Below are 21,303 nucleotides of genomic sequence, written 5' to 3'. Positions count from 1 at the left end.
ATTGTGTTGGTTTCTTCCTTCAGGACTTTTGAATGTATTCCTGGATATCAATATAGATGAATATCTGTTTATAATTATTATAGCCTAGAACCTGATTCCATTTTCCAAGGTTATCAGTGGTATAATTTTAACAGTGTATTCCCCTAAATGCAACTACTACGCAACTTGGGAAAGACTGTACTTAATTTTATTCAGAAATTTACCAAGACTTGTGTTACGATTTCAGAAAATCATGTCACCAATGACAACAATGCCTGTTTTATCTAGGATCCAATTCTATCTAGTGTCTATCCACTTTATTACATCTTCTTGTGTAATATTGGGTCAAAATAATTATACACTAAAAAAAATATAAAGAAACTGCCTTTTGATGCAGGAGATGTAAGAGACATGGATTTGATCCCTGGGTTGGTTAGATCCCCTGGAGGAGGGCATGGCAAACCACTCCAGTATCCTTGTCTGGAGAATCCCATAGACTGTTCATGGGGTTGCAAAGAGACATGACTGAAATGACACAGCATGTATTCTATTAGAAATAATTTTAGCCGGGCGTGGTGGCGCGCGCCTGTAATCCCAGCTACTCGGGAGGCTGAAGCTGGAGGATCGCTTGAGCTCAGGAGTTCTGGGCTGCAGTGCGCTATGCTGATTGGGTGTCCGCACTAAGTTCGGCATCAATATGGTGACCTCCCGGGAGCAGGGGACCACCAGGTTGCCTAAGGAGGGGTGAACCGGCTCAGGTCAGAAATAATTTTATTCCTCCTTTATGGCATCATATTAATATATGGGTTAAGTTATTATGAATCTCATTTTAGGATAAAATTAAGGATATAAAGGTGTTACTACAAAATATAGAAAGCAGTCTGAGAAACACATTGCAGTGTCATCACACATTCAGTGTAAGGACTGCTAATTATAAGCCAATCTTTTCTGTTATATTTATGTTACATAAATGTTATATTTTTCTGTTTCTGTTTAGTTTTATGTTTCTGTTATATATATATTATATATAACATATAACTTATTTGTAACAATGTTTCTGTTATATTTATGTTACATTTATATTTGTGCTATGTAAGAAAAACTGATAAGAGTGTTATTTTAGGATATGAGGAACACATGCCTATTTAATATACCATGAAGAGCAAGAGCAAGTTAGCTTAAACCTCTTTTTGTCTCCGAAAACAAATGTAGTTTAATAGTACAGGGAAAAAAAAAAAGGAAACAAATGTCCAGTTGGAAACACTCCACAGTCTTACCTTCCACTGCAAAGTGAGTGAGTTTTTGGTCCGATTGGCTATCCTCGGTGGGTGAGGTATGTCAGGTTCACAGCTCAAGGTGGTAAAGGTTTCAGCTTCGGAAGGCGTTCCCTTTATAGAATTGTATTCTGCCTGGACTCTATGGTGATAAAATAAATAGTTTTATCCTGCAGAATCACTGTCCTACCATTCTACAGCATCACCTTTAAGTATCTGCAAGTCAGTAAAGTGCCCTCTAAATGTTCTATCGAGAAATACGCATATCAGAAATAAAGGGTAACCCTTAAAAAAAAAGAAAAATAGAATAAACCAGTGACTTTCATATTTTTCTAACTGCTCAAAGTAAGAAATACATTTTAAACTATGACTGTCTCTGCAATATGTATCTATACATATGCGCACATATACGTCACACACACACATACATGAACACACACAACAAAAGTAGTATTCTGAAACAATATCCTTAATTGGGTAATATACTGATATTTTCTATTCCCTTTGATTATATTTAATTTAAAAAATTCTGACTATAACCCACAAAATTAATTTCATGATTCAATGGTGGTTACAATCCACAGTTTGAAAAATATTAGGTTGGATAATACTTAGGGTTCATCCACAGAGAGTGTAATTGAAGACAGTTTAATAGTTTAATAGGATAATCTCAAGTACAAGTGTTCTTTTTAAAAATAGGTGACTGAATAAACTGTTATATGAATCCCAGCTGGGGAGGCCCTATAGTCTAAAAAAATAATTTTGTGAAATCATAATAGAAGAACTGTGCAGAGTAAAACAGTAGTATCTACGCTATCCCAACTAAATGTTACAAAATTCTAAGTTTTAATATTCCAAACTCTTACAAAATAGGATGGAATAAATATACATAAGTGAATAAATATACATAAATTATTATTTATGATTTTGCTTTGTAAAAATTTCAAAAGCTGGAACAGTCTTCCAGTGCTAAATCAGATATTACAGATATAGTGTACATATTATCTGTCAATTCAGTTCAGTTCAGTTGCTCAGTCGTGTCTGAGTCTTTGTGACACCATGGACTGCAGCATGCCAGGCCTCCCTGTCCATCACTAACTCTCGGGGTTTACACAAACTCATGTCCATTGAGTCGGTGAGGTATATTCATTCTAATCCCTAGGTCCTACAAACCAGGCCATTTACCCTTCAATATAACATTTGAGTTAAATGTTTTTTGGGGGAATGTGTTGATAATTATAGCAAAAGAAAAATCAAAATCCACAAACTCCCATGTTTTTAATCCAAAATTAATATTGAAACTATATTCTAGGACTTTTAAGGAAATCATTAAAAACAAACCCTATGCTACAATATATCACACATAAGTAGCATATAGGAATTCCTTACTTTGCGTGGTAATCTGTAGCTGGTTTGAGATCATTTAAAGTGACACTGGTTTCTTCTCCTCTGGGGGAAGAAAGGTAACATACCATTATTTAATAACTATAGCATTTTTAGAGAATGTGTGTTATGTATACTACAGTTTGTGGTATTTTATGAAATTATACTGCTTCTAACTTTCCCAACTGTAACCACATTCAGACTGTATCAATAAGCAATTTGCATATTTAGGATATATGCCACACTTAGGTATGTACCTGCATAACACGTGTGCTAAGTAAATGGACTGTATATGTAAGACTTTGTATGTGTGTGCGTGTGTGTGTGTATAAAATGCTAAGTAACACATGAAATCAAAACTGAAATCAAAACTATCAAATTTTTACAAGGAGTCTGCCACTATTGGATTTTATTTAAAATATAATGTGGAACTTTATTTAATATGTTACAATTTAATGAGTAGGTTTCTAAAAAGTGAATCACAATTTAAGGTAAAGCATTTTTCGTAGCCACTATTACATTTTCAAATATAATAGCACATATTTTCTTAAATAATTATTTGCTACCACTATTATTTGGGCATGTAGCCAACAAGTTGGCCTGTTTTCTCTTCCTTTTCTTTTAAATCACTGTTCTCTGTTCCATTTCCTTCAGTCAAGTTTCTCTCCTCTCTACTTAATGGATTTCTTCCTCCCATCCCCCTCCCACTTTCCTTCCAGGTATCCTATTTCTCAAATCAAAGCCAGTGAATAGTATGAGAAAGGAAACACGTCTCACTGATGGAAGGACACCTTACTGAATCAGGGCAGTTGTAATAGCAGCCTCAGAAAGAGACTTTAATTGGTGCAGGATAACGAGATGACTGAGGTTGACTAATGTCCCTCTTGTGTTCTCTGGTCAGGCTGCAAATGGAGATAAATTCTTTCCCTTTAGGAAGTAGTCATATCAAACTAGAATAGCCGCTAACACAAAAAAGAAACCTTTACTTTGATGCTCCTTTACTCTCTATTTATCCCATAGGTAGGTTTGCTCTTTTAAGAAAATGAAATACAATACACACAAGGGAGTCTCCAACAAAGAGGAGGAGACCTTGTTACTAGATGACAGTCACTGAAGCAGTTTCACTTTCCTTTCTTCCCCACACTAGCTATTTTTTTTAGAAAATACACCAAGAAGGTTGATTTATCCAGTGTTTTGTGTTAGTAACGATCATTCAAATGGCTAACCACGTCCTGCTTTGCAATCTTTCTGGTAAAGTTACATAACAGTAATTGATTTTACTCTTTTTCACCAGAATAAGCAATTTCTATATGAACAAGAACAGAAAAATAATTTATTTTACAGCTGTCAATCACAAAGTCACAATTTTAGCCACTGACACGTTCTGTTTGTTGGGGTATAATACACTTTTGAACCAAGAAAAGAGAACTATGGCATTTTCAACACACAAATGAGGAACAATGGTACTAAATTCATTTCACAATAGCACATGAGGTTGTATATGTAAGAATGAAATCCAACTCCATAGAAGAGTAACAGTGCATGAGTTCACAATGTAAGAGTTCTCCATTTTTGGTCCTGGCTTCTACATACTACAATTTATATTTATGTCTCAGGAATATGTGGATAGTGAAATATCTATCAGGGAGCCTATTGGAAAAAAAAAAAGCTGAATGTGGCCAATGAAAGTGAATTATTCCAAGGGAGTTGTAGACAGAAATGTGAACCAGCTGGCATATAGACTATTTACATTGAAATCAGTATCACTGGTCAACTTATAGATTCAAAATAAAAGCATGAAGAGGGAAAGCAGCACAGAATTAGTATTAAGCTCTTTATGATAAACCATTAACTTACATAACAGGAAGGAGTAAAACAAAACAAATACCTACGCAAAAACACTTTTGTATTTCCCATCTTTTCCAGTGCTTGAGACCAGAATTTCATAACCATAGAGCTCTGGTACAGTAGTCTCATCTGTTTCACCATTTATGAGGCTGGAAGGTGGTGACCAGGTAAGAACTACTGTCCTTGCCTGGATGTCTGAGGCCTGCAAAAACATAATATTTAAAAGCTCTCTGAAACAACTATAATGTGCCAACAAACAGCACAAAATCTAATACGGTTTCAAGATTAGATAAAATTTATCTGTAGTTACTTACATAAAATGACTCACCAATAGAAACCTGCCCATTTGTAAATGAGATACAACTTGCCATGAAAGGGTAGATGGGTTCGACAAAGTTCAAAGACCATTTTTTTGGCTGTTTAAAATGATTAGTGTAAACATCATATACAGTTGAAAGAATGGCAGAAAAAACTCACTTGTTTTTCAAAAACATACTTGAAAGGATTCATTTCCTCACTTTAGAAAGTGTCTAACAATAAGAAAAAGACCAAAACCTTAAGAGAAAAATGAGCAAAAGACTGGGACTGTCCAAAGAAATAAAATTGAATCGTATTTAAAAAATAAAAATATATCTAACTACCTTCATAATTAAACAATCTGTACAGAGCATAACTTTCTCCTCTTTTGTGTAAATTTTTAACTGAGAAATAAGACCTCACCATTTCAGAAAAGTTTATATTTCTTTTAATTACTAGTGAAGAACTCTTTGGGGTCTTAATGGGTCTAAAAATTCAGTTTGTATGAGCATTTTACTTAATATTAACCTTTTATCTGATGGAAATATTTTTCCTATCAGAATGATAGCCTTTATTTAGGCTATTTTAAAATACACAGAAGCTTTTCAGATGGCGCTAGTGGTAAAGAACCCGCCTGCCAATGCAGGGATGCAGTTTCGACCCCTGGGCCAGGAAGATCCCCTGGAGGAGGGCATGGCAACCCACTCCAGTATTCTTGCCTGGAGAATTCCATGGACAGAAAAGCGTGGTGGGCTAAAGCCATAGGGTCACAGAGTTGTACACGACTGAAGTGACTTAGCATGCATGCATGCAAAATACACAGAAAATTTTATGTAGCCAGTTTTGCTGTCATACATTTTTCTGATTTCTTCTATTACATCTGCACACAAATAGCACTGGGAAATATTAACTTTCTTCTATGGTTTGATTTTAACTCTTTTTGCAACTGGAGTTAATTGGATGTATTTTACATGGAAATAACAAATTTTTTTCTTTAAATGATAATCAGTTGTACCTACACTTTTTGTTAGATCTTTGCCCGGTTCAGTGATTTTTGAATGTCATTGAGCATATACTAAAACCTTGTTTAAAAATTGAATTGCTGGTTGAGTATTCTGCCACACTGATTAACAGCCTCGCTCTCCTATGTCAGATCTGTACTGATCTATTATTACTGATCTCACATTCCTTACATATAGTTAAATTGGAAGTAAGCCCTGAACCTACCAAAATCCCATGTGAATATCCTAAATGTAAATGTCAAGAAAATACATGCGATACTTACCACTGGTTTGACAATGTTGGAAAGAAGTGCTTCAAAAGCTTTAGTTTCTTCATCTTTTTCTTAAAAAAAAAAAAAAGAAAAGAAAAAAAAATTTTTTGGGGGGGAATTAAAAAAAAATACAACTTAAATGCAATCATCCTGCTCCCTTCAAAATTTGTCTTCTAAAACATGTAACAAGAGGTTGGAATTTGAGAATTTTATTTTCTAGTTTCTACTCCTTAGTTCATATTCAGCAGTTTATGGTTTTTTAGAGTTCTTTTGCCTCAGTTTCTATTTCCCTTTAACCATAATAACTAGTTATGGTACCACTATATATATCCCTTTAAAAAAATAAAGTACGCTCTCTCTTAAAATCCTTATTTGCCAATCTCATACCTCTTAATGACAACTAAGCATTTGTTTCATATATGACTTAATTGTGGTTCCCAAAATAGGAATATAATTGACTAGACCATAACCTAAAACCACCGCTGAAGTATCTGAAACTTTAGCTTAACTCCTCTGAAACATCAGTGCTGAAAAGAATGATCAGGTCTCAAAAATATGGGAGAACATTTTAATAAATGTTTATATTACAAGCCAAGAGGCTGTTAAAGCACTAAATGGATGGGAAGTAGAAATTTTAAAGAAAAGGAAGTAGTGCTCAGAGTTCATATGGTGGAAGTCACAGGTTCGAGGAAGGATCTAAGGGAAACAGAAAAGAACTTTTGAACAAAGAAATGGACAAGACTCTATCCTAACTATAACATTTATAGAGTATATAAATGGATTGGTGAACTACATAACTAGTTGCTATCAGGGACCTGTATAAGAAGAAGCTGGGAAGAACAAGAGTTTTGACTAAAAACCAGTTTAACCTTATTTAGGTTCAGAAAGAAGAAAGGAATCTGAATGAACTTTGAGTTTTCCTATCAAACAAATTTTTCGTGGTTAGTAAAATTTATGATATAGGTGTAAGTATTAATTGAGCTTTCCCAAAATGTAAAAAGAAACACCCTAGTAACAATTCAGGTTCTAAAACTTACCCCTCACATTTAGACAGTGTTATGCTACCAATCTACAGTTTATGTGAAGCATGATGAAATGACTGAAAGGTCAGACTATACTCTTAGTAGGTTAAATGATGATAAAAAGACAATTAGAATATATTGTAAATAGTTACCTTCTATTTCTGTATCAATTTGTGCACCACCTTTCCCCTTTCCTGACTTGTTCTTCACTGATCCTGTGTTTGTACCACTAGCATTCTGCCCTTTTGTAAGCCCATTATGTTCACTGATAGGAGAAGGGCATTTCTGGGGTGATGATGGTGGACTGCTCATCTTATCTTTCTGTGTTCCTTGGCGATCCTTTAATTTTTTCTGCAAACGTTCATATGTTTTACTAGATCTTTCATCTCTAAAGTTGGACCTTCCATGTGAAGAGTGAGCATCTAAGAAGAAATAAAGTAAAAATCATTTAGAAAAGGTCGTTTTCTTCAAACACATTTATGGCATGAGAAAAGAATAGGAAATAAATTATCAATATATTATATAAAACTTATAATTCAAAGAAAAATCTTGCACAACACAAAGCTATTTCTGTGTCTCCACTAACTAAAGAGAACCAAGCTTTATGACTTGATTATAATTATAATCTTACAGATACTTCTTTCCTTCCTCTTTTCTCAAGTATTAATCTCCATAGAAACAGCTTGGTCCTAAGTTATGACTGTCACAGGAGGGGAATAAGACCTGAACTGAGCTGTGTAGAGTTCTTTTATTCTTTTGTAGCCATTAATTTTAGCATCTCTTTCAACTTCAAACATCTCTGAATAACAATGGCTTTTAACAATGTACAATAGAAGTATATTGTAATAGTTAAGATTTTTCTTATAATTTTCTTACATTTTAAAAAACTAGGTCATAATTAGGAGTAAAAAAAAATGAAAGAGACTGATTTGTAGTATAAACTCTTGCTATCAAAAGTATGTTCATTGGGCTACTGCACAAGACTTACCTGGGAATTTGTTAGAAATGCAGAAAACCAAACCACACTCAAACCACACTCAGACCTACAGAATTAATATGCATTACTTTGAGCAATAGAAATAAAGTTTGAAAAAAATGTAATATATGACATAATATGTAATATATCTACTACTTGCAGGCTGTGTTGCATAATTTAAAATCTGTATTTAGAGTTATTTCTTCTACAAATTTACTAAGCTTGAATGACAAGTACTGATTAAGTGCGAGGAAAACAGCGATAAAAAAACAGATTCAGTTCTTCAAGGGTTTACAGTTAAATAAGGGAAAAAGACTTCTAAATGCACACACACAAAAATCAAGTTGTGTTCAGTTCTGTGAAAGAAACAGGTTTCAGAGATTGACAAGGAAAGGTTATGGGAAGATCTTTGAAAGCTAAAATCTAAAACAAACAAGCAAACAAAAAACTCAAAGCAGTAGCAGCTTGCATGCAAAGGGGGGAAGAGCACTTCTGGGAGAGAGAATATGTGTAGAGGCACTGAGGTAAGAAAGAGCTTGGCTCTGAAAAACCGAAGATGGGAACAAGTAAGACCAGGCAGATGGAGGCAGAGCAGGATCTTGCCCAGGGCAGTGGCTGGCAAGCAGGCTCAACTGTGGCCCCCAGGGGTCGTCTGGCAGCGTCCAGAGATGCTCTAGTTGTCATAGCTGAGCTGGACGAGGGTGAGGGGCGGAGTTGTCTGCTGCTGGCGTCTAGTGGGTAGAGGGCGGGGCTCCTTCTAAACATCCTACAAAGCCAGTCCTGACCTCCACAGAAAGACTCACCCTTGTCCAAAGATCAAAGTGTTGAGGTTGAGAAATTCTGGTCAAGGGGAAGGGTTTAGGATTTTACTCTAAATGTAGCGGAAAGTCACTGAACTCTATTAACTAGAAGAATGGTCTGATTTCTATTTTAAATGACTCCTCTGGCTGAGTGAGTGTGGCAGGAATGACAGCAGAAAACCAACTTGAAGGCTGCTGCTGCAGGTGTCCTGACAAGAGGTGATGGTGGACAAAGTCTGAGTAGCAGTGGAGAAAAGTAGTCACATCTGGGAATCTTCTGACAGTAGATACCAACTGATGTGGGGATTCAAAGAGGAGGAATCAAATTTGGTCATCTGGTTTTCACTTGTGCAAACTGAGTGGACAGTGGTACCATCCATGGAGATGAAGATGACACAGAAAATCAAGTTCCATAATTATGTTTTAAAATACTATAACTGAGATGTATGAGACACTTAAGTGGAATTATCAAGAAGGCAGTTAGGGGAGTAGTCTGGTGGTCTAGTGGTTAGGATTCCAGGGTCCAGGTTTTTAATACCATGGCCTGGATTTAATCCCTGGCTCAGGAATGCAGCACAGTAAAAAAAAAAAAAAAAAAAAAAAAACCACAGAAAGAAATAAAAGTAAAAGCCTGGGACTCAAGGAGAGGTTTTTGACTGAAGATACAAATTAAAAAAAAACTGTCAGTCTATGGATGGTATTTAAAGCCACAGGAAAGAGTAAGATGATTATGTTGTATGTATGTAGCTGTCTATTCTTCTCAACAATTTATTAACTCCCTGAGGGCAGAGATTATGTTTTGTTTTTTTTCCCCAGTTTCTTACAGAACCTAGCAATGTTAGTGGCATCAGAGGCTTCAGAATTTAACAGTAGCATGATCATTCCTGGCTAAAAAATTTCCTCAGAGAGCAGCAGAACAGACAAGTAGACCTCTTGTTTGAATGTGTCCCCAATGAATGTTGCTGCACGATGTAAGTTACTTTCCCTTTCTGATTTTCTGTTTACTCACCTGCCTTGAAGGGTGGGCATGAAGATGAAGCATTTAACATGTTTTTTAAAGTTAATTTTTACTGGAGCATAGTTGATTTACAATGTTGTGTTAGTTTCTGCTGTATAGCAAAGTGAATGGGTTACACATATACATATATCCACTCTTTTTTAGATTCTTTTCCCACATAGGTCATTACAGAGTACTGACTAGAATTCCCTTAACACAGCGTTTGAGTGATAGAAAATTATTGTGATAGTTACCATTTTTTTTCTTTTATATAATGTGATAATAGCACCTATTACATCCAAGCAAAGAACAGCCAACTCCACAAAACAAGAATATTTTCTAGATGTCTTACCTACATCTCCATATACTTGTGAAGACTGATACTGCGGCATATACTGTGTTGCCATGTCTCCAGCTCCGGTTACTGGTGAGTACATGTGGCGTGGTGGAGGGGGCATCATGGCTGGGACAGGAATGAAACCGGGCAGAGGAGGGTGTGGAGAGCGATGGATGACCGTGTGACCACCAGGGTGAAACTCTGGTGCCTGAGGAACCACAACAACTCTTCGAACACCATTGTCTTCAATAACCTATAAGATGAACAGTAGATTAAAGGTTTCTTCCATAGGACGTAAGCAGTTTTTTCCAGATATGTGAGAGGAAGAATTATTACACTGATTAGAAGTTAATTAAGAAATTTTACAGAATCAACATGAAAAGATTTTATTAAATAAATTACATACATATGAATTAGCACTGAACAACATGAAGTTGTTTTTGTTATACAATGCAATATAAATCTTAAAACACTGACAAGATTAGCTAAATAATAATACACACAGTGAGTTATGATATTAGGTATTTATCTTAGGTGTGACATGCATTTAGTGATACAGTAAAAATGTAGTAAAGGAACCAAGTGTCTCAAGGGACCTTCTGGTTTCAATATAACAGGGTCAGGAATTTCTTTTTTGTGGGGTAGGGGAAAAATAAGATATGGAAAGAACAGAAACTGTGAAATAGCAATGGGGAAAAAAACTGGATCCAAACTCCTCAGATCAACTGTATATTGAATTTAGGCATAAAACTCTTAGGACCATGACCAGAAGAACAATTTTGATAGTTGGAAGATCCTGTCAAGGGAGGCAAACATCTCATATATTAACTCCCAGTTAAGGAAAATATCTGCAGCTCTAAGTCTTAGAAATCACACATTTCTACACAGGGGTTACACTGTGGAAAAATATTTTTTAAAATGACAGATTTACTCCCTTTGAACCTCACTGGAACAACAAGAACATACAGGAAGGACTAAAAAGATACAAGATTTTACCTTAAAATTAGAAATCCTTCTATGAGAAGAGTTCTTTATCTTTCAGACTTAAATAATTACTACTGAAGTATAACAAACATTTAATAACAGAAAATGATTAAAATGTAAAGCAGTAACTTAAAGGCAAATCCTAATATTTTCACATTTTACTATGGAAGAATAAGTTTTACTACACCTGAACGAATAGCAAATTTAGTTTATAAACGTACGTGCTTGGTAGGGATGTTAGAAAACACAGTTACTTGGATACAGATAAGCCTAACTTACAAATAAATTACTGCTTTAGAAAGAATATAGTTGCTATTAAATAGGCTATTAAACTAACTTTCTCTGCTGAAGTGTGAGATGACTTGTGAGATAAGACAGAACCAGAAGAGCAAATGAATCACTGGTATAGGAGACTTTAGGTATAGACTACAACGTTTGTTTCCAGCACAATGGAGACCTCATATCCCATGTCTCCCTATTTAACCCAGTTCTGAATTCAAGCCTGGGCAACTGCCTATGACTGGTGGAAAGAACATCCTATCTGGAACCCTAGTTGAAGATAATCTGGAATCTGTTTATCATTTTTCAGCCTCTAACCTATAGGAAAGGACCTGAGAGGAAGTCTGAAATGGATTTTGAGTGAGCCAAACCACAGTGTCTGCCATTAACATACCATTTTCACCTTTATCAACTGTCTGACTCATAAATCTTAAATGACCCCCACTGCTGATAGGATTGCATGGTACATACTCTTCAACCTAGCATTCCATCTGGTTCCAAACTCTCATTATAGCTATTATCTTTCTTCCACACTAAATTCTGAACCCTTCATTCCAGTCAGGCTGGTATACTAAAACACCTATCTTCATACTTACCCGCATATTTCTTTATCTTGTACTTTGGTTTATGCCATCTTCCCTCTTCATTTTACTTTCCCCCAGTCTATATCTATGAAAGTCCCATCTATCCTTCCAAATCTAGCACTAACCACCTCCATTCATTTAAAAAAAAATTGTTTTTGAACAAAAAGATAGTGGTAATTTAGCAGAGAAAAAAACAGTGACATGTTTGTGTGGGCACACACACTCACAGGGGCAGACAAACATGACAGCAAAAGTAAATTATTTAGCATGCTGGAAGGTGATAAACACTACGGAAAAAAAACAACACACCAGGTAAGGCGGCTCAGAAGTACCACAAAAGGGGAACAGTTGTAGTATAAAAGAATGATCAGGATAGGCCTTATTGGCAAAGTGAAATTTGAGCAGAGATGTGAAGGAATTGAAGGAATTAACCAGGCAAAAATCTGAAAGACTGTTCTGGGAAGAGGGAACAGTCAGAACAAAGCCTTTAAAGTAGGAGTGGCTAGGAGGAAGCCAGTGTGACTGGATCAGCATAAAGGAGGAGAAAAGACAGAAGCAGATGAGATCAACAGATACAAAATGGTAGAGATGATGGCCAAGTCAGGCAGGTTGTCCTGTATAGGCTATTAAGGGCTTACATGTACTCAGTGAAATGGAGGACCATCACAGAAACAAGTGGTTCTCCTCAAGGGGTGATTTTACTCCTTAGAGCAACAGTCTCCAACTTTTAGGAGGACTGGTTTTATGGAAGACAATTTTTCCATGGACTTAGGGTAAGGATGGTTTTGGAATGATTCAAGCGTATTACATTTATTGTGCACTTTATTTCTATTATTAATATTAATTAGCTCCACCTCAGGTCATCGGGCATTAGATCCTGGAGGTTGGGGACCCTTGTTGTAAAGGACATTTGGCAGTATCTGGAGTCCTTTTTAGGGCTTCCCAGGTGGCACCAGTGGTAAAGAAGCTGCCTGCCAACGCAGGAGACATAAGAGACACGGGTTCAATCCCTGGGTCAGGACGATCCCCTGGAGAAGGGCATGGCAATCCACTTCAGTATTCCTGCCTGGAGAATCCCCATGGACAGAGGAGCCTAGTTGGCTACAGTCCATGGGGTCACAAAGAGTCGGACACAACTGAAGCGACTGAGCATGCTTGGAGTCAGTTTTGGTTGTCACACCTGGAGTTGCAGGTACTAACTATTAAGTGAGTAGAGGTCAGGGATGGCACTAAATGCCCTACAACACAGAGGACAACCCCCCCAAAACAAAAAATTATTGGCTTACACTGTTTATGGTGCCAAGATTGAGAAGTCCTGATATACCCTTACATTTAATAGGGTTACTCTGGCTGCTGAGTTGAGGATAGATTGTAGGGCAAAGTCAAAAATGGGGAGATCATTTAGGAAGTCATTGTAGAAATCTAGGCAAGAGATGGTGGTGGCTTGGACCATGGTGGCAACAGTGAAGGTAGTGAGAAGTTGCCCACATTCTGCATATCTTTAAAGGTAGAACAAGATTAGTGATAATTCCACTGGAGAAGTGTGAAAAAGTTTTGGAGTGATGGTATTTCACCAACAGTGAAAGGGAAAGCTATAGGTTAGAACAAGTTACTTTAGCAGAGTAGGGAGAAGATCTGGAGTTTTAGGTTTTGCACATGTAAGTTTGGTAAGTCTGGAAGTGGAAATGTTGAGTAGGCAATTAGATAATAGTGGTCTGCAGTTCCAGAAAGATAGGAAAGGACAAACAATAAGGCAGGAAGAAAACTTAAAAAGTGTAGAGTCTGAAAATTTGGTTAAGTGTACCAGGGAGAATGGATCGATTTTGTTAAGTGTCGCTGATAGGTTCAATAAGATGAAGACTAAGGACTGACCATTGGATTTAGCAATTTGGAAGTCATAGGGACCTTGATGAGAGCAGTTTTAGCATAATCATAGGGGCAAAGCCTGAGTGGAGTGGATTTAAGAGAGAAAGTGGGGAGGAAAATTAGAGAGCTAAATTTTCTCACAATTTTGGAAAGTTTTCCTGTAGAAGGGAATATGTAGGGTGGTAACTGACAATAGAAAAGTCAAGCAGCTTAAAAAATCTGTTGCTGTTTTTAGTGGGAGCAATTACAACATGCTGATATACTAATGAGCATGATCCATCAGAGTAAGAAACTGATGATGTAGGGGAGAGAGAGCTAGAGTAATGTCCTTGAGCAGGCAAAAGGAGAGGACAGTCAGGACTCCAGCTGGGGCACAGGATTTAGACAGGAGCAGAAAAGTCTGTCTTTGATCTAGATGAAAAACAAGTACGGACTGATGAAATGAGAAGGTAGAGAATGTAACTTCAGATGCTGATAAGAGATGTGGGGTTAGGAGTCTGTAGTTTCCTTGATTGCTCTCTGTGAACCCTTTCCTTAGATACCAGAATTTCAGCATTGTCTCCTTCCTACCAATTCTATTGCATTTATTCGCTATCATCTGTTTGGTATCCCTAACACTGTAGTATTTGTTAATTTTCCAACATTTCTTACTCTATAATTTAACTGTAAATTTCTCAAGGGACATGTGTGAACTATTTAATCTTCAAAACAATGCTAAAATATGTAGCATTATTTTTTCCATTTTTTTAGATGGTGAAACTGAGGCATAGAGATGTTAAATAACTTGCAAGGTCACACAGGCAGTAAATGGAGGAGTTAGTAACTGAACTCAGGTAAGCTGGCTTCAATTCCATGTTCTTATTCATTTTGTTGGCACAGAATCCACAAATACCTGCCTCCTAAGTGCCTTTTTAAATTTCACAAACACAAGTGAGATCTCATCAGTTAAAAAAGAAATGGCTAAACTGCTTATGAAATTAAAACCACTTTTCTGCTGAAAAAGAACATTTCAAATATAAAGATAAGCTGAGGGAAGGGAGATTGGGGAGTTAATTGTTTTAAAAGATTGTGAAATGAGTACAAGAAACCTGATTTATAATAGTCTGGAAGCCCTGAAGAGGGGGAACTCTCATGCACTACTGTTTGCTGTCCCTTACAGACTCTAGCAGGAATCACATTTCCCAACCAGAAGGAAGTTTACTTTATATAACCCAGCTGGAGGAAGGAAAATTTTTTTCCTTGCTTAGTATAGCCAATGAGAAGCTACCACAACTAGCCTAATCAGAAGCAGCCATTAATCCTGAACTCTCTTTCCTCCAATGGACTTTGCTCAAAAACCATCCCTTCCCAACTCCCCTCTTTTAAGAATGGTCCTCTTCTTTGTTTTGGGAACTTGCCTGTGGTTTGCCGTAGTCTGCATGTTCTGCACTGCAATTTCTCTGCTATTCCTGAATAACATCATTTTGCTGTTAACTATGTATTTTATTTTTAAGGCTGATAAGGTACAGAGTTCAGTTTTGCAAGAAGAAGAGTTCTGGGGATGGATGGTAGTGCAACAGTGTGAACGTACTTAATACCACTGAACTATACCTTTAAAATAGTTATGGCATATTTTTAATGTGTATTTTACCACAGTTAAAACAAAACAAAACAAAGATACAGAGATTTAAAAAAAAAAAAAAAAAGAGCCAGATCAGGATCAAGAGGGTGTGGAGAACTCCACCACAATAAATCATCTGAGCAGCCAGTAACTTCAGAGTGAGGCCAGAGACCTCAAAACGATCCACCTAGTTTCTAACTGCCAAGAAATAGCCAAGACACTGAATTTTACACCAACAGGGTACAATGATGGCAGAGATTATGATAAAATCAACAAGTTCTGAGAAGGAAAAAAAAGGTGAAATATAATCCAAATTAGTCTATGTTAAAAAAATGAAAGACAATGAGATAAATGGAAATATCAACATAGTGTGACCACCTAACCACATACACCATGCAATATCTAATTAGACAAAAGCCCTGTTTTGTTTCCTTCACTGAACACAGACATAACTGAAGAGGAACTGCAGAGAAAGGAGGTTGTATTTACTATCTGATATTTTATATTGTGCTCCAGAATGGACATTCCATGACAGATCTGTTCTGTATTCTATTTTCTCCCCAATAACTGGTACGGTACATGTAGTGTATGACAGATGCTCAAAAAATATTTGTTTGATGACTGATATGACCAGAAATAGATGCTATTAGTTCTATTCGAATCCCCCATCCCCTCTTAACAATAGCCAACTACTGGAGTTTTGTGACTTCTTCAATTCCTACAACCTTTGCTTCCCCACTACTTCTAGCAACCTACTTCTATTGCATCATTCTGAACTACTCCAAATTTAAGCTATTGAAGAGCAGTACAGATATGGCCATTCATCTCACAGATTCGTCCAACATCTAATCAAGCGCACAGCAACATAAGCGACTACAACCTTTCTCTCCAGCTCTTGCTGTGTCTCTTCATCCTCACCGAAACCACTAGATCCCCTTTCAGTCTCTTACACTGCTGTCCATCTGTTTGGGTTGTCCTTTCCAGGAGAGACAAAGACTGAGATCAGACTTGTTTGTACTATCTTTGAAAGATTTACTAACCTCATTGCTGCGTGCTGACATAAAGGCACAGCGAAATACCAAGTCCAGCTCAAAGGAGTAATCTGAAACTTTTCATGAAGCTGACACAGGTCCTTTCCCCACATTATGAGATCTACAATCCCCTCCCTGTTAGATACCCTCTCATCACCATAACAACCCACATTCCATAAAAAACAAGGAGCCATTACAGAAAAGCAGAAGGAGGGAACTTTTGGTATTACCTTTCAGGAGTCCCATTCAGGTTAAGTCTACACTGTTTTCTTGATAATTCATTAACTTCATCACTAAAATATCAAGTGTTATTCTGAGCTGCAATGCTTTTAGAGACTACAAGTTGTTATTATTTGCGAGGAAACTAAGTTCCTTCTATACCTGTCACCATATGTTTTCTGTGTCATCATTTGTTTTCACTGTTTTTGTTTACTGTACTGTTTCTCCCTTTGGTGTCTAAGTTCAGCTGGCACATATTTCTGTCTCTATGCAGTATGTCAAATCGCTCATAAATTTCCCTTTCTTATTTGTTAAACTGTAATAATCAACTTCATTAAGGTTATGTCTAAAATTATGTCTATAATTAGAGAAAAGGCTAAGGGGAAACACACTAAATGTTTACAAAGAGTATCTCTGGGTTATAACACTCAATGGAATTTTTTCCCTACCCTTTTACATGTTTTCCAAGTTTTCCATATAAGAATGATCAGAAAATGTACAACTATATTTGTTCTTTATCACTAAATATATTTCCCATTGGCTTGCTTGAAAAACTAATGTTCCTTGACATTTAAGCTTCTGGTGAACAGTTACATTTTACTTTATGCGTAAAATTTTAATTAATTTTAGGTTTCCCAATCATATTGCAAGTATCTTACGGTTAATAAAAATTTTTTAAAAATGATGATCCATTTTTCTGCTCCAACAACAAAAGCTATGTAACTAAAAAATTAAGTCTGACTATTCTCATTACTGCTAAGCAGAATGCTGAAGTATCAGAGAAATAAGGTACAACTATAAATTAACAATATTATAGAACTCTTGGATAAAGAAGCAAAGAAAGTATAACAAAATCGGCAATTTTAACAGCAACTTTGGGCTTTGCAAATTGCAAATGAGAAAAACAGAACCAATGAATTCCCAAATTACCTAATATATAATACCCTGTCTGTTATTCTCAAAAATTAAGTTAAAATATATGTGAATTATTGATAAGTGCACGTCTGAAGTGCTTCTAAACTTAATGGCATTTGTACAAACATAAAAAATGTGAAGGCTGATTTATCCTTGGTAAATCATGATTTCTTCATTTTCACTTAAATCTTGATCTTCATCTAAGATTATTTATCTTTTGAATCTTTCATTTTTCGGCCTCAATATGCTCTTTGGTTTGTAGCATGATTGCTTCCTCAGTAGTAGAGCTAGAGAGTCCCAACACTGGATTTTAATTTTTTTTAATTAAATTTATTTATTTTTAATTGGAGGATAAGTGCCTTACAACACTGTGTTGGTTTCTGCCGTATTGGATTTAAATTTTTGCAGTCCTTGCTTGCCTGACCAAATGTTTTAGGATATTTACATTTGCTGAATCCTGTTAGTGTATGTACTGAATTACATGATGGTATAGCAAAAACATTACTTGACCCTCCTTTGATCACTGGCCTTCGACAACAGATACACAGTAGGTAGGGATGGAGTTGATAAAATTGCTGCCCCAAGAGGAGAACAGTGTACAGAAGTCTAAAAAGAGGCTGCAGATGACAGCTATTCCTGGATTTAGTGTGTGTGCTCCTCAGTTCCCTCTGAGCCAAATACAACATGCACTTTATAACAGCCATCTACGTGTCTTAATGTTTGGTTCAACTCCCAGCTTCTATCTTTGCTAATATAATTATGTTTGCTTATGTGTCAAATTTTGGACAATTACCAAGTTCTTAGCTGTGCCAAGAACTTGGCTCTTGGTAAGTATTTTCTAACATGAGAAATTTTATATGTCAGGCAATAGGGGTTGTACTTCAACGGTGATGTCAAAATGTTAGAATTCATTCTTACACACTAGGTACTTAAATTATTTCAATATAATGATGAAACTAGATTTTGTCTTTGGATTAACACTGTGTGCTTAAAAATGATACATTTCCTAGAGACAATGATTATTGTTAAAGTTCATTCACTTATTTGACAAATATTTATGAAATACATACTATATCTGAGTTACTACAGAACAAAAATAATAAAAGGTACCTCCACACATTCAAGGAACTTAAAATCCCATATAAGAATATATAGACACACAATTATAGTATCAGGTACGTATATGTAACTAAAGAATGGTACAAATAACTTGATCTAGGTTCTCAAAGATGGGTAGAATTTCAAAAGGCAGAGATGAGGGAATGAATAACATCCCCTGGATAACAGCATTAAGAAAACCATAGAGAAAGAAGAACATTAAGTGAGCATGTGAGTAGTCATGTTTGGCTGAAAAAAATAGATAGGTGATTAGATTTATCAAGAGACGGGTACAGAGACAAACCAGAAAAGAACCGCGTTAAGGCCTTATGTGTCAAGAAATCTAGACCTCACTGAGAGGCCAAGCCAACTAATGAGCACGGAAGTGAAAAAATGAAAGAAGTTATACAGGAAGATTATTTCAGTGGCTCTTGCCCTGAAGATACAGCACCTTGGACTTCCTGGTGGTCCAGTGGTTAACACTGCGCTTCCAATGCAGGGGGTGTAGGTTTAAACCCTGGTTGGAGAACTAAGATTCCACATGTTGTGTGGCATGGCAAAATAAATTTTAAAAAAGATATAGAATCTCAACTTGGATGATCATTTGATTGATTTACTAGTTATTTATTGAGCCCTTAATACATGACAGGCACTGTACTCAGCACTGAGGAAATAAAGAGGAATGAGAATTCTGTATGATCTAGTCTTATGACCTCTCTGACCTCACTGTTTACTATTATTCTGCCTTAAGGACTCAGTCCAGCTGCAACAGCCACCTTGTTGTTTCCAAGCATGCTCTCATCTTAGGCCTTCTGCACCAGCTGTTTCTGTTTCCAGAATCCTCTTTCCCTGAATAAATGCTTGGGCTAACTCCCAACTGTCCTTCAAGACTTGGTTCAAAGGCACCTTTCCAATGATGTTAACTACCCTATCTTAAAATGTAACTAGCCCTGTTTTCTTTCTTTTCCTCCCATTTTACTCACCACCTAATACATTATATAATTTATCCATTTATTATGATTACTGTTTCCTTTTCCCCACAAGAATGTAAACTACAGAAGTACAGAGGTCCTTGCCTCTTTTCATTCAAGCAGTGAGAGAGTCCCTAACATATACAGCACTCAACACATATCTGTTGACCACTGTTAAACACAGGAACTGTATTAATTCATAATCTTCTCTTCTCAGGAAGGGGAATTTATTAACTAAACAATGTGAAAAATTTGTTCAAAGAGGGATATACATAATGTGCTATGAGAACCCAAACGGAAAGGCACCTGAAAAGGTTCAAGGAAAGTTAATTCTAGAATTGAGAAGAGCAGAAATTTGCCATAAAAATGAAAGGTACTGTTAGCTGAGAGAACAGCAGAATACTTACAACTGCCTTCAAATAATCTGTCTTAATCATCTTTATGTCACCAGCGCCCAAGACAGAGCTTGGCACATGATGCCATTCAACATGTTTGTTAAAGTGAGCTATGCTAGAGAGAAAAACTAGGTAATCCTCTTTATGGAGATGCAGAAAGATCTGAGAAGGAACAACCAGAGAAGGAGGAAGAATCAGGATAGCATTACTTCAAGAAAATCTGGGATAATCTGGGGTAAATCATACAACTGTTGTTTAGTCGCTAAGTAGTGTACGATTCTTTGTGATCCTATGGACTGTAGCCCGCCAGGCTCCTCTGTCCATGGGATTTCCCAGGCAAGAATACTGGAGTGGGTTGCCATTTCCTTTTCCAGGGGATCTTCCTGACCCGGGATCAAACCCAAGACTCTTGCATTGGCAGGCGTACTCTTTTACCACTGAGCCACCAGGGAAGGGTCAAATGTTTAGAGGTCAAAGAGGACTGTCGCTGTTTAGTCGCTCAGTCGTGTTGGACTCTGTGAATCTATGGACTGCAGCACACCAGGCCTCCCTATCCTTCACCATCTCCCAAAGCTTGCTCAAATTCATGTTCATTGAGTTAGTGATGCCATCCAATCATCTTGTCCTCTGTCATCCCTTTCTCCTGCCTTCAATCTTTCTCAGCATCAGGATCTTTTCTAATGAGTCAGTTCTTCACGTCAGGTGGCCAAAGTATTGGAGCTTCAGCATCAGCATCAGTCCTTCCAATGAACAGCCAGGACTGATCTCCTTTAGGATGGACTGGTTGGATCTCCTTTCAGTCCAAGGGACTCTCAAGAGTCTTCTCCAACACCACAGTTCAAAAGCATCAATTCTTCGGTGCTCAGTCTTCTTTATGGTCCAACTCTCACATCTATACATGACTATGTTTTTAACAAATGTTCAGAAGTCAAAAGAGGATTATGCCGAAAAAAGGGCTTTGGTTTGGTGTATACCAGAGAGTAGATTTAGTAGGGTAAAAAAGGCAGGCAGGCTAAGGAGTCAGTGTGCTAAACAAAAGCAGAAATAATGAGCAGACTAGTCTTCTGGAAAGTTTACAAAGTACTTTCAAATATGAAAGAAAGTGAAAGTATTAGTCACTCAGTTGTGTCTGACTCTGCGACACATGGACTGTAGCCCGCCAGGCTCCTCTGTCC

The 21,303-nt window shown here is 36.8% G+C and overlaps 1 protein-coding gene across 5 annotated transcripts in view; it reads right to left on the bottom strand.

The window, feature by feature from the left end:
• The window catches only part of FNDC3A (fibronectin type III domain containing 3A), a 111,009-nt gene that overhangs the window by 26,379 nt on the left and 63,327 nt on the right, over positions 1–21,303 (bottom strand). For all 5 annotated transcript variants that reach the window (XM_065902426.1, XM_065902424.1, XM_065902428.1 and 2 more), the window contains 6 exons: positions 10,202–10,439; positions 7,229–7,498; positions 6,067–6,125; positions 4,529–4,686; positions 2,643–2,702; positions 1,257–1,395 (listed from right to left, as the gene is read on the bottom strand). In XM_065902426.1, coding sequence (XP_065758498.1) covers positions 1,257–1,395; positions 2,643–2,702; positions 4,529–4,686; positions 6,067–6,125; positions 7,229–7,498; positions 10,202–10,439 — 924 coding nt within the window. The remainder of the gene's footprint in view (positions 1–1,256; positions 1,396–2,642; positions 2,703–4,528; positions 4,687–6,066; positions 6,126–7,228; positions 7,499–10,201; positions 10,440–21,303) is intronic.

The sequence above is a fragment of the Muntiacus reevesi genome, chromosome 11, assembly GCF_963930625.1.
Source record: "Muntiacus reevesi chromosome 11, mMunRee1.1, whole genome shotgun sequence".
Taxonomy (NCBI): Eukaryota; Metazoa; Chordata; class Mammalia; order Artiodactyla; family Cervidae; genus Muntiacus; species Muntiacus reevesi.
Note: the sequence above shows the minus strand (reverse complement) of the source record. Positions and strands in the feature narration are given on the sequence as shown.